Source organism: Lepisosteus platostomus, chromosome 8, assembly GCF_059453375.1.
Source record: "Lepisosteus platostomus isolate fLepPlt1 chromosome 8, fLepPlt1.hap1, whole genome shotgun sequence".
Classification (NCBI taxonomy): domain Eukaryota; kingdom Metazoa; phylum Chordata; class Actinopteri; order Semionotiformes; family Lepisosteidae; genus Lepisosteus; species Lepisosteus platostomus.
Window position 1 is genome coordinate 43,684,405 of NC_142618.1, and position 14,742 is coordinate 43,699,146.

Sequence of the window (14,742 nt, forward strand, 5' to 3'; positions counted from 1 at the left end):
GGATATTGTGTCTGGGACTCGACAAAGTTTCCTTGTCTCCATACTCTCCAATGCTGGCTATAATTTTATTTAAGGAATTTAAGGAAACTGTGAGTTGCACTTTAGTCAGTGTCACATCTGGGCTCCACTTTCACAATCTTTGCTGTCCCATCTAACAATGGGACTCCGCTCACCTCTTTGATACATTCCTCGCTGCAATTGGAGATGGTGTGATGTTGGCTGGTAATGGCTCCTTGATTTGTCTCACCCTGTGTTTTCTGCAGATGTCCCTTGAGGAGTACAGAGACACCCTTTTGTTTGTCAAATACAAGAGGGTTCTTCTTTAACATCTACTTCTCCAGGCTACATGGAAAACTCACCAGGAAGGTATTGACCTCTGCCCCATCTCCTCCCACTCTCCAGCAGGCAGTGGTGGCAATGGTATCCCTTCCCTCCCAGCCATAAACCATCTAGCTGAGTGCAGTATATTCCCCGATTTGCTCTCCCACATTCTTATACCCCTGGTCCAGGAACCAGAAAATCAGACCTCATTCCTGTTTCTTTGGGGTTGCCTGTCAGCACTGAGTGGCTCCTTTGCCCTACAACAGCTCTGAAACCCTTGAACTTGAACTCACCACTTGCCTGCACCAATGGAGTCATCTCCATCCTCGGTTTCAGTTCTGCACCCCTGCCTTTGGCTTGGATTGCCACCCTCTTGCATCAGTGGAATCACACCTCTTCCTCCATTCTGCTGGAGCCTGCCCAGCAACTGATGCCTTCTTTACTTTTACCAACGCTATCTATATAAATGTCATGACCATTTCTAAGCTATTGGAAGCTACACATGAAAGGAGGAGGGGGCAGAGGGGGAGGAGGCCCTGGTGTGAGGTTAGTGAAACCCCCCCCCAAAAAAGCACAATTCACAGTTTTGCCCAACGGCCTAACGGTTCTTATTTAGTGGGGTCCAGCCTGGGGAAAAAGAACTGCTTGGGACAGTGGTATTCAGGCTGGACTTTCACTGTCTAATGGGGTCCAGTCTGGAAGAAAAGGTGCACAGCCAAAAGATTGATGAAAAGAAAAGAAAATGAAGGAAAAATGTTCACATCACAGTCCTCTTCAGGACTGTCGCTGGAAGGTTCTCTCCTTCTGGGGGTCTGCTCATCCCTCCGGGGAGGTGCTCAGTGTGTCTTAAAGGGCCCCCAGAGCTGCAGCTCGTTCGAAATTAGCCAGTACAGCTGTGGTTACTAAGGCAACACATTGCCCTTAATCCAGGGCTCCGCCTTCACCATGAACACGCCCCCACATTATACCAAAGAAGTCAAGACATGGTGTTTGCCTTTTTATTAGATTCTTAACTGTTCAAAGTCACATCAAAATGATGTGGGGAAGCAATAAAAATGGTATGCTTGAATATGTGTCTATAAAAGTAAAGTAGTGATAGCAAAGAATAGAATTGATCTCTAGTGCCAGGGGACTGTCATATACTGACTGGTTAATGAGCTAAACTTCAATCTAGAACAAAAGAGATTGATCCAATTAACTCAGACGACTACTTCACACTCAGTAGCAACAAGGGATTTAGACTAGCATCTGGAATCTAGTTAAAACATTTATTTTTTTCAGAATCTGTGGAAGGTGTTGAAAACTGCTACCGAAAATCAATCCCCATGCAACCCCCCCCCCAGATTTGAGCAAATCCGCCTGGAAAAATGGTCAAAAATTGCACCAAGCTGGCGTGTAACTTGGTAGATACTTACAAAAAAAGAAATGCAACTTTAATATTAATGTCATGTTGAGTTTTCTGGTCTGAATACTTCAATTATAGAGTACTGTACATATACCATTTTTTAATATTATATTTTATGTATATTGTATATAAATATTTTCCCTTTAGATTTTGTTAACTAACTTAAGAAGTCGTAAGTTTGAACTTTCAGGCTTGGAATAAACTATAAAGATAAAAAAAATATGTATTTATGATCTTGTAATTTTACAAAAATGACTTCATATTAAAGATCAGTGTACATTTTCAAGGTAGTCTATGTTTTTGTATGTAATTTAAGAAAAAATTAAGAAATGTCTATGTAATTTAGGAAAAACTTCTAGAGCAGAAGTTTTTAAAATCATTTATATACTTTTTACCAGATTTCTGGCCCTTTTTGCTTTCAGCTTTTATGAACCACAACATAGCAATTCAATACCCATCAAGTTGACTGACGCAGGGTCTGCCTCCTTAAGTCCTGTTTTTAGTACCACTAATGAGGAGTCAGGATCCTGAAAGCTGGTTATCTGTTCACTTGTTAATGTTCTTCTCCTGTCAGTGAACCTTTGATGAAGTGTATCCTGACGTGCCAACTGTGAAGAAAACACCTTCAAGAAAAAGAGGGTTATAATTGCTGTTTTTTGTGTGAGGGAGAGTGGAAAAAAATCGTTGGAAGAAGCCCACCTGTAAATGACGTTCCTCATCAATGCATCTCATCCAGTGGAGCGTGTGTCTATATAAATCCACTCTCACGGCACTTCTTTATGGATATAGACAGAGGGAGAGACAGACAGCAAGAGCACCTACCATAGCCACCTGCTGGGGTTAGGAACAAGGTATGTGAGGATTGTAACTGACTTTCAGCGTAACTTTGCTTACTTTTTCACTTGGTGCACTGATTCTTTTTTTAAAAAATAACTTTTCTATCAAAGATGTGGAACTTAAGGCTGATGACATTTTCTTAAAACATTATTGAAGGCAATTGTACTATTCTCCTATCACATTTTAATTATCAAGATGTAAAAAACAGAGCGCAAACAAAACCATTACAAGTTAATAACTACAATTTCATTATGAATTCCTACACAATTATAATCTTAAGGGTATAGCTACAAAAGCAGTAAAATGTTTTTTTTTAAATATCAATGTGTTCTTTTTTGCACATTTTGACACAAAATGCTGATGCTGTATTGTTTTGTAGATTTACTGAAAAGCATTTTCTGATTTTTTTGGTTCTGTATTTTCTGTTTTTTTTTATTATTATAGGACCCACAGAATCATAAGCTAAGATCTCAGACAGTTAATCAAAGAATGTTAAAGATAAAAAGTTTCAGCTCATCAATGCATTTAAGAAAAGTTTGCCAGGCATTATAGAATTTATCATTGGAAACAGTATTTTTCCTGAAGGGTACATGTTGCTAAATATAGGTAATCCATTCTTAATGCCTTCTTTGTGAATTTGTCCACAATTATTGCAGTTGCTCATGTGCAATCTTTGTTTGTATATTTAGATGTGTTTGAACGAATCCTTTTTTATTGTTAGAATGTTTTTTTCTTGAACTGTACATATAAGGCTATGCTACCATACTTCTTTTAAGTTTACTGAATACTCACCTACCATGTGGCTGTTAATATGCTCTACTGGATCAACTAATGTAAGATATATTCTAATATTGTAGATACAAAAAGATGCAAATATGCTCACATGAGCAATGAATTAATGGACTTTTACCCTCAGAAACCATTTACATTAGATTTTCTATCTCTGTTTCACTCTATGAAATTGTTTTTGTAGTCAGTTTTCTTTTATATTGGTTTAAATGCAGTGAGCTACTTAAAAGACAGTACCTACTGGACCTAACATAGCATAGTACAGCATAATTATGAGTACAGGATTCCAACCTCTCTTTCCCATCACATACTTTTTAAAAGTTATTGCAGAATATTGGAAAATCCCACAGCAGTTTATGAATGTTTATTTTGTCGTAATATACACTTTTGTCTCTTAAAGATTCAAACCATTCCTAATACCCATGACTATGTGAAGCAGATTGAGTGTCAAGACACAAATACTGTACTAGTCAAATACTTGAATTTAAAGATCTTCACTTAAAATAGCACTTACTGTAATTTAGACACATTTAATATGGACAGTTTGAGCCAACAGTCTACTGATATATTGTATTGCATGCTCTCTGCAGTGCCCTGGTACAGTTCACAATGCTGCGTGCCTCAGCCTGGTGCCCTATAGGGAAATACTCCTCAGAGCATAAACGGATGAAGGTTACCGCCATCTTCACAGTCATACTGCTGGTGTCTATGAATTTCACTAGTGCACAGGGAACAACAATTAAGCACAGCATCGATAACAGAAGTAAGTAGAATGTTTTATGCTATTTGGTGCTGCTGTGTTTTACTTTTAATTCCCTATTATTTGCTATGTTTCACTTCCTATTTGTGCCTATATACAATATGTGTATAAATGTGATCTGCTCTGTTGGTGTTGGTGGCTTTTACTCAATATAAAACTTTTCATTTCAATTATATAAGCAAGTAAAATCCTAACTTTACATTACAAGCAGTTTAGATTAAAAAAACAAAGTTCTTATGATTTCTAAAGTAAGGAATCATTGTACACTATGAGTGTACAGTAATATCACATTATGTAAACAGAATAGTAAAGTTCTTGTTAATTTCATTCTCACATACAGTGTATAGAAAAGCAGTTCAGTATTTGAAATTGATTGTAAACACACAGGTAAAGAAAACAATGAGAGTGATGATATACTGGGTAATTGAAATTTGATTCTAAATTTAGGAAGCAGTATACCAACAATAATTTAAAGGGTAATTTCTAGACAGAATCAGCTGCTAATAGAATGATGAGAGCTATCTATTGTCGAGATTTGCTGTTTTGTACCTTGCGGTTTTATGAAATAAATAAGATTTCCAACTTTATCTCAATTATCCATTTGATATATGTTTTTTTTTTTATTTATAGGCCGGGAGATAGATCCGTTCTGGTACGTCGGCCGAGGAGTAAGACCGATTGGTCGGTTTGGGAAAAGGCAAATGAACAGCAATGGCCACCTGAGAGCTGAGGTCAATAAACTGGACCTTCTCCTGAAAAGTCTGAGAGACCATGAAGGGTGGAGCCTAGGCAAGACATTATTGGGAGAAGAATCAGATTGGTTACCATGACAACAGTAGCACTGCATCAACACTAATAACATATTACATTATTTAAATATAAGGCCTCTTGAAATGTGCTTGTTCTAAAACTCCACAACAATGCTATACCTACATCTAATCTGTTGTAAGAAATTGTGTATATATAAGGTCACATTTACACATATACAGTATATCCAATAACTCTTTTCTTAAAATGCTGCATTTTATTCAGCATACTCATTGTAATTTGAAAACCACCAATTATGGAAACTCATATTGTAATTTTATCAGTTTCATAAATGCGAAGAACATGTTAAAAATGAATAACTATGTGAAGCTCTGGGTGCAATACTCAGTACAGATGTTGCATTCAAATAACCTGAAATTAAAATGTTAGTTAATACAGCATATGTCACTGGAATTTAATTTTTAATGTGTGAAAGCAAGATGGATGGAATTAAGTATTTTGTTCCAGATCAAGCTTACAGCTTTGCTTTCATGTGGTAAGAAAATATGTGGTGATGTGTTATAATGTTATTCTTAAAAAACTAAAATGTACTATGATCACTGACATTTAATCCAATATTTTAGTACACTTGGATTGTTGTATTTGTTGTATTCAAAGTTAGGAATCCCTAAGTAAAAAGGCAATCTTGATTATTCTGATTTTGCCATTTGAATATTGTAATAAATTAGTAATAACAAATACTACTATATATTCAATTAATTTAGATAATTAGATATATACAGATATATGATTAACTAATGTGTTTGAGAACTAATTTAAAATAATGATGATAATAATAAAAAAAATTGTTCAAATGATGAGTGATTGATGAATGTGATATTGAAATATAATAAAGTACAAGTTACATTATAGTAAAAGAAAGACATATTTAATGAGTTTGCCTTGCTGGTTGGGTTCCTATACTGTATGTATCCTGTTCCGTAATGTAAGTCACTCTTTCCTTTATTTTGCTTTTGTTTGAATTCTAGGCATCACAGAAAAGGGTATTAATAAATATATAACACATACATTTTCCAATGTTTTGTACATTTTTTAATACAAACTCTGATTAGCGTTTGCCGCTTCAGTGTACTTGTCACCATAATGTATTGAATAAACTTTCATTTGGTATTTAGCACAATGAAATACATTTTGTTTCTCAATGCACTGATGAGACTGGAGGAATATACATGTAACACTGCTGTGCAAATATTGAATGTGTTTATCTGGCAGGTAGCCCACCAATTTTTTTATCTGACTAATTACACAAATTGTTAAATTAATTTTTAGAAAACATGGACTGGGATAAGTAAGTAGAGGATTGCGGGCTCTGAGTTTTGGTATTTATAGGTTATAATCAAACCAAAGCAGACAAAGACAAATACTGACAAACCAAAAATATATCAATCAAGACTTTCTAACCAATGAGCTATGACATTACTGTAGAAGAGAAACATACCATATATAAATTGTAAAGGTTTGAGTTTCTTGCCTTCAGTCCATGTAAGTATTAGCTTCATTCATGTGAAAGTGTTATTCACTTACAGTATTCATTAATCATTTATATAATAGTATTATGTATAAACATGATTTCAGGATAAACACACCTACAGGGGGTGGAAAAATAATAGGAACACCTAGCAAAAAAAGGGACTCATATTTTGAAATAACTACATCACAATTATAACAGATTCTACACAATTCACATTAATTTCAATACTAATTACCGATATGTTTCCACTACAAAAGATGTCTTTAACAAATATCGATTTTATTACCACAGAACTGAATCTACACTTCCGTGACCCAGTCTCAAGAAAAATGTACTGTATGGTAGGGCTTACATTCTGAAACCACCTGTAACGAAGGCCAACGTGCAGAAATTGGTCTAATGAGCACAAAACCTGGACATTTTTGCAGTGGAAGAAAATAATTTGGTCTGATGAGCCATCTTTCACTTTTTTTTACACATCTGGATGTGTAAAAAAAAATGCGAGGCTATTTCAGGCAACCAGGTCCATCCTATGGTGCAGAGATTGTTTCTTCAAGAAGTTATATTCCAAGACAGTAACAACTCATAAACACTGCTAAATGGATTAAAGAGTTGTTTCCTGAACACCAGGATGATGCCAGTCACCTTCCATGGGTTCCCAATCACCAGATCTAAACATCTTTGAACCCTTATGGGCAGTTCTAAAACATAGATTGAGAGTAGATGTACTGTATACAGTACCTGCTTCAACTCTCAAAGAACTTGAGGCTTTCCTTCTTGAAAAATGGCCCGATATCCTGTTAGAAACAGCTCGTATAACAGTAACAGATGTTCTGAAGGCAAAGGGTGGCCCAACTCCTTATAGATTAATAAATATTAATATGTCACTTGATGTACTGTATCCATTATTTTGTCCACCCCTGTATTCTCTTTAAGGTCCGTCATCAGGTAATATTTAAGCAATTATATCACTACCAAGATTAAGGAGCATTCTAATCAATTTAGGATTAAAGCTGTATAAAGGCACAGATCAGTAGAAGGATATAAAACGTTTTAAAGACACTACAGTATCTCTCTGAGTATGGTGAGGTCAAACATTAAGAAGTGGAAGGCACCAGACGCTTTGCCTCTCCCTCCAAAATGAGTAGCTGGGCAAGAAGCAAACTCAGGCAGTCAGGAATCCTAACTGAAGCCAAGAGTGAGACTGGAAGAGTTACATAATTCAGTGGCTATGGGAGAAAACCTGCTTCAGACCTAAAACTGGGACTAGAAATTAGCTGTCTGTAGGCAAATAATCCAAAACCTAAGGCCCAAACTATAGTGGAGTGAATTTCAAGGAGTGGCCCAGTCACAATTCTGACTTTAATTCTATCAATTCTATTCTATTGATAATCTTGAAAAACATTAAAAGTGCTATCCATTAGTGTTCCCCAAACAGCCTGACAATACACTATGATTTCAGTTTTGTCACCCTTCACCCTTTTTTATGAATTGGTCTTACACACTTCAGTTACCACTACCATTCTAAATAAAAGTTTAATTATCTCATCTAAGGCCTATGAATAATATTCTAGTTAATTTAAGTATGACTGGGAAAAACCTCATCCTCAGGAATTTACTAGTTTATACACATCCTAGCCCCTGTATAATCTTAGTGTCAATATTGCTACAACCCATTGTACAGCATAGTCCATGTTACAGACTTCATTTATTATTAAAAAAAAACCCGAGCTAAATATTAATTTAATAAGTTTATTAATTCTCATTCAATCCCCTGTTATCTCATAAACAACCTATCCCTGCGTCTACTGTTCTACAGTTCTTTTATTGTTGTAGTACTGAAAAGGACTGCACTATTGCATTGTGTTTGTGTATAATTCGGTTGTGCACTTTGATGATAGATTCAGTAGCTTCAGAGAATGCTGAAGTGCATTATACAAAATAAAAGTAAAGTGCAAGAAAGTATCTCTGATGCTGAACAAAACCATGTTGTCATGTTTCAGACAAAAAACCTTATTCATGTAGAAGGAAGGGCAGTAAACCTGATACAATATTCTATGGATGGTCTCAGTATGTAAAGTTCCAAGCTTCCAGTATGAAGGTAAATTTATTTGTCCTTTTCCTGATTCTCTTTAAAAAAATATAAAGATATTTATAAAAATGGGTGCTGCAGTGTAGGTTGACTATGCTTTAAAAGTTGTGTTTCTTCAGACAATTTCTGTATCCATGTGTTGTTTTAAACGTAGAACTTAAAAAGTAAAGATTCATTATCTTATATAGTAAGATAATTTGCAAACATATTACTGTTGTGGAACAAACAGTGCTCAGAAAAAAAACTCTTGGAATACACTCCCATAAACACCTACAGCACAGACATCTAACAACAAGTTTAGATTCAATTACTGCACAATAATTCTATTTAATATTGCACGATTTGTATTAAAGTGCACAATTATATTAATGCATAAAATGGTAGGAATAGTATTATAGTATTTGAAATAGTTACATTAGATTATTTAGTGTAAAGCAATTTTTAAAGGATGGTAACTTTAATAGGTCAAGGAAGAACTAAAGTACTTTTGTGAGTATAGGCATTTTATATATTAGTCACTGAATTGGAAATCATTGTATATGCTCAATGTAAGTCAACATTAATCACCCTTCTGTGTTTGATCATTTCTGGTTCAGAAGAACGTCATTCTTTAAGAACTGAAACATCTCTTACAGTTGCATTCATGTATGCAAACTTTATTCGTTAACGATATTACTTTTTTATCAATCAGAACAGTTTGGCACATGGAAACTCTAAGATCAGCTGAGACATTTTTTGCGTATTTAATATTTTTCTAGTAACAGGAAATCAAACAATTAAATGATTGAGCAACTGATACAGATTTGTAAATAAAGCTGTGCATAGTATACTGTGGTTCACTGCAATCATTCAGAATTTAGCCACACGGTTAAATATTCATATTCATTCATATTTACACTGAATAAAATTATAATTAGTTGCAAAATGTACAATTTCAGTATCCTATGTTATGAACAAAAAATCTGAAAGAAAATAAAGGGTTTTATACAATAGAAAAATACAGGACATTAATTTATTTAATTAAACCCTTGGCTGTGCTTTTCATAAGAATGTTTACATTCATTTCAGATCAGAGACATGCGGCATACCATATATACACACAGTAAATGAACAACTTTAAGCATGATTGTTTTAATATTACTAAACGAAAATGATTAATACGAAGACACACCAAAGGTAACATTCATTTTCTAGAAATCCTTTGACTATCCATCTTAAACCACAATGGGATCATTGAACACAGCAACACAACAAATACATTGTTTTTATATTTTTCACAAAAAAACTGAAAAGACTTAAAATTGCAAACATACATAAAAAGAGAACAGAGCAGCCTTTTATTGTATTATTTTACTTGTTTGAATTAGTGTCCAGTCAAAGTGAGAGCTTTAAAGTGTAAGGTCTGTTTTATTGAAGTCTTTTCTTGAACTTGAAAAACAACACATTAACAAACGTGAAACAATTTACTTTGGTAAATAAAATACTAAGAACAGAAATGCGGTGGAAAGCATGTCTTCAAGTGTCTGTCCTTCTTAAAATCCCCCACTGCGCACCACTTCAAAACAAACTTGTTCCCTATATCAATCCCATACCTAAAAAAACATTTTAAAAGCTGAGTTGTAGCAAAGGAGGGCATATGATATAAATTACTGTACTGTACTGAGGTTCAATGAGAATGTTTCCAGTATATACTGTACACACAGTGGTCTGACTCATTTTTATTGTCGCCTGCTCTGAGAAAACCCAACACATGCCTTAAAAGGAAATGGTTCCATAGCAAACCCATGCAAAAATAAACTCCAGAAAAAATGGTAATATCTCTTAGGTAAACTTTGTATCAGTTAAGCTATTTTACATATCACAGAATCAGCAAAACATTTACTTTTGTAACTGTAACGCTATCGTCTTTGAGGATATTTTTAGGTAGGTTACTGTTGCTGCTTTCAACCCTTTACACACTTTACAACCAATCATATTCATAAGTGCAAGACATAATGAAAATGTTGTTCAACATGGTACATACTGTATATTCACTCTCTTAGAAATAAGTTTAGAAAGTAGGAATCAAATAAATCTTACTCAGCATAAGGGAGAAGAAGAAAGAAAAATAGGCAACAAATAAACTCTTAAACCTATTTAGAGGTTTTAATCTAATTTATAACATTAGATTAATGTGATAATAATGTTCAGAAAATGTTTTGAACCTTATAGAAAATAGCAATACCATACAAAAAATAGTTTGTTAGAATAATCTTGTTTTAGTTTTTGTAACAGAAAAAAAAATGTTTGCATAAATGTTCTCCTGTAAATGAGGTATTTTTTAAAGTCTAAACATATTATAAATAGCAACACATACTGTACAGTACATAATCTACTCATGAAAGTGAACTATTCAAAAACTAAAAGAAATGTCTGGACTAATACCTTGCTGTAGATCCGGGGTCTGTGTTAATAAGTTAATTGTCAAAACATTAAACTGCCTTGCATCTTATATTTTGAAAAATGTTTATCAGGTATACATGGTTTGAATGATTTCTCAATATGCAAATGTTAACATGAGAACTGTTACATTACACGTTCACGTTGTGGCCATGTGCAAACATCATAGACTTGCAAGGGATTCATATACGTATTAAGATGCTTATTATTTAGAATGTGTTCTGCATTTTTGTGGGTGGGTCTATTGCTTACAGCTTCATTAAGTTCAGTAACTTCTATTCAGTAAAAGGGAGAGAAAGGAACTATTCAGTTTGTCTACTGTAGTTACAGTATATACAGTTTACAGTAAGCTTCTCTGCATTCTTCTTGTAAATACACATTTGCACTTAAGAGAAATATAAACTGAAATACAAACTGAGTCAGATCTCATGATCAAGGTCCAGATACAGTAAGTAGTGTAGCAATTGAGTCTTTTGCATATTTATAAATTGCTAAATTTGTAGATGGCAATACTTTAGGAAACCTTATTTGTAGCCTATGGTACAGAATATTTTGATTTTAGTGACATTGTTTTTAGTGATGTTAAGATCTTTAAAACTGTTTTGTGCTTGAATATACTGTAATATGGACCTTATAACTTTTAACTGTCTGGTTATAAACCGTTAGAAGTAAAATTATTCATTTAAAGCAATTCCATGTGCTAATTACAAAATGACTGTATAAAGATACAGTTTTAGATCAGTATAACAAAGGACCCATGGTTATAAAAAGAACAACTAAAGAGTGCAGAAATTTAAAATGGATCCTGATATGTATTAAAACAATATTTAAAAATGTTTTTTTTTTTTAATATTGTTTTAATGAACTTTTAAAGAAAACAAAAGATGGGGTAAAACCCTGTTGCTGTTGAATCGAAAACTATTTTCTTGTTGTTGTTTTTTTACCTAACTTATGTGAAATCAAAATGATGTAATAATTTAATACAGTATTCTGTCAGGAATGTTTGAAAATTCAAGCATTTTAGTAGCATTGAGGAAGATACTGCATAAACTTAATTCCCCATACAACAGATAGCTACATACAGTACAGTATTACATTACAACAGATGAAAATACAGTAGCTGTCATACTTTTTGTCTTTTTACATGTAATATATATATAGTTGCAATGAACTGAACAGATGCAAGACTCTTGCTTACAATATGAACATGTTTTTCACAACATTAAAAGCTGGCCTTATCATCCTACTAGTCATCTGTCACTTTTCTGGGGTTTAAGGCAGAGAATATCCATCCAGAAAAAAAAACACACACACTGTTGATTAGTTGTTGAGCCCAAGGAGGTATGATAGCAGAGCCTGATTAATAAGACCATTGAGAGTCTTTTGTAGGTCCATTTACTTTTAAAGCCACTGAAGGCTGCAAAATCAAGGCACTGTTGTGTACCACAGAAGGCAGTGTGTTCTTGGCAGTTGGTTATTGTGGTCTCAGAAGATTAAACATGGGTTCAGGCCTAGATTCTTGATCTAGAAATTAAAAAAAAAGAAAAAAAAGATTAAAAACGGTGTTATAAATGGTTCCAGTCTACAATGTCTAAAATGAAAGTGCAAAGGCACATTAAAAAAGAAATTGACAACTGTTTGTTTGCCAGGATAAAAAAGAATAAATACAGTAAATCTCATCTAGAGGCCTATAGACCAGAAGGATACTTTCTTGCCATTTACTCTATCAATATTCATTAATAATTTAATAAATAAATGATTGTGCTTGTATTTAGTAAAATATTATTTAAAAAAAATAAAATTATAAAACATCCCATCACAATATTATATGTAAGGATGTTATTTCATGCTAAAGGGGAAAATTGCAAAAAAAAACTAAAAAGTCTAACAATTAAACTAAGAAATCATAAAAGAAGCTCCATCTTTCCCTCACTTTCAGTTATAGACTCATTATTTCTGCAATCTTCACTCAACATGTTTTCTTTGAAGCCCTAATTACATCATAGTAATGATTCATTGGCATTAGAATCATACTGTTGAATGGCTTTCTCAAGGCACAAAATAATGGAATCTAATCCCCCTGTGGTCTATGTTATTTAATCACTGTAGTAAGTTTTATTATGCATTTTAATGATGATTAAGTAATAAACCACGTGAATGAGCACTGGACTTTTTCTTTAATCTCAAGTAAAATCAGATCTAAAGAGTATGTAACTCCCTATAGATTTGTAGACATTGTAGACATACTGTAAATTGAGATTATAAGTAAAGGTATAAGATTTAACACTGAAAATGTTCCTAGATCAGAGGAAATCATAGACTGGAAATTTTATATTCTACTTCTATTCCTTAACGAAGTATTTTTTGACCTACTTCCTTTCTCAAATATAGATTTTTTCTATGTGTTTCACTCAACATTTCAATATATTTTATGCAGAAAAGGAATTCTATAACAATCTTCGAATGAAAATGTTAGTAAAAAAACTTTTTTTTCATTTAATCAGCACAAACAATGGCAGAATTTTGTGTTACAAGGGGTGTACAGATAAATACTTTTGATAGCCACTGTATGTATGATTGTTACGTTAGACTCACCCATAAAACATGTATGTGATCTTTACCCCATAAACACAACACACAATGTATTATCTATTTGTAATGTTATGAAGCTAAAGTGAAAGGAAGCAGTTACACTTTTTAAACAATGTATCTACTTACAGGTTGTAATAAAAAAACTTAATAAAACTGAATATAAAAAACTGTGAAAAATAGACTTACATAAATAAGATTCAAAAGAAAACAAAGAACAAAATATAATAAGCTTAAATGTAGACGAAAAATCTAAACATTTGCATACCTTTCACTGGAGGGGCAGGAAGCTTTCTTCTTTGTCGCCGTGATGTACTGAGGGTTTGTGGCTGCAGATGACAATATCAGATTAGTATCCACATGTTCAACTGACTATCATTTTCCATCTACTGGTTACAGTGGGTTAAAATCATTACCTGAGTTGATTGTTTGTGTTCTTTGTACTTGGAAAATCGTGTACAAGGGGCCACATTTAACCCAGCAGTTTTAAGCGCTGAGATTCTCTGTTCAATATCTGATATCTGAAACAAAATGTTAAAATAACATTAAAACAACAAATATTAAAGAAATCTAACTGATACCCACACAAAACTGAAATCAGTGAAATGCCTGGTATATTATTGTATTTTGGGAGCTGTAATCATAATGGTTCAGAAAGGTTAGTCCTGCAAAATTAATTCTACGATTTGATTTGTTTCTGGAGAATCTAGTTCTTTTCTTTTCATTGGAAAAGCAGCCCAGAGCACCAAGCAGTAAAAAAGCACAGAATGTTATTCTGTGCATAAATGAAGAAAAACATTTTAGTAAAAAACTAGAATTGTTAAATGTTTTCTCCCACGCCAATTTATTTAGATGTTGATTACATAACTTGGATTGAATTATACCCCTGCCATGAATTTAAATTACTAATTGTTAATCATCAAATCTCACAGTTACTATTTTTGCACCAGTACGGTGGTGAAAGGGCAAGATATACCTAATTGGTGTACCTGACAACATTGCAAACTCAAGTCACAGGGGGCCTGTTGTACCCTGGCTTACAGTTTTAACTGATTGTTACAGCAATTAAATCAAAGGACACACATTTTAAATACATCAAATTGTTTGTTCAGGTGGCAGATGTTGGTGAATTGTTAACCATATTTAATTGTGCACTATCAACACCTAGAGCATATAATCTCAGAAATGGTCTGGACTAATGAGTAATGAAA

The 14,742-nt window shown here is 33.6% G+C and overlaps 2 protein-coding genes across 5 annotated transcripts in view; one reads left to right on the forward strand and one right to left on the reverse strand.

Annotated features, from left to right (window-relative positions):
• The first annotated feature begins 2,452 nt into the window (after window positions 1-2,452).
• On the forward strand, window positions 2,453-5,949 carry prlh2 (prolactin releasing hormone 2). Its single transcript, XM_088644430.1, has 3 exons — window positions 2,453-2,577; window positions 3,943-4,115; window positions 4,743-5,949. Exons 2-3 carry the CDS (start codon window positions 3,962-3,964, stop codon window positions 4,940-4,942), a joined length of 354 nt encoding a protein of 117 aa, XP_088500556.1. The 5' UTR covers window positions 2,453-2,577; window positions 3,943-3,961; the 3' UTR covers window positions 4,943-5,949.
• Window positions 5,950-9,138: 3,189 nt separating this feature from the next.
• LOC148657390 (rab effector MyRIP-like) overlaps window positions 9,139-14,742 on the reverse strand; it is a 148,330-nt gene continuing 142,726 nt past the window's right edge. For all 4 annotated transcript variants that reach the window (XM_088643619.1, XM_088643616.1, XM_088643617.1 and 1 more), the window contains 3 exons: window positions 13,948-14,052; window positions 13,800-13,860; window positions 9,139-12,466 (listed from right to left, as the gene is read on the reverse strand). In XM_088643619.1, coding sequence (XP_088499745.1) covers window positions 12,417-12,466; window positions 13,800-13,860; window positions 13,948-14,052 — 216 coding nt within the window. In that variant the 3' untranslated portion in view covers window positions 9,139-12,416. The remainder of the gene's footprint in view (window positions 12,467-13,799; window positions 13,861-13,947; window positions 14,053-14,742) is intronic.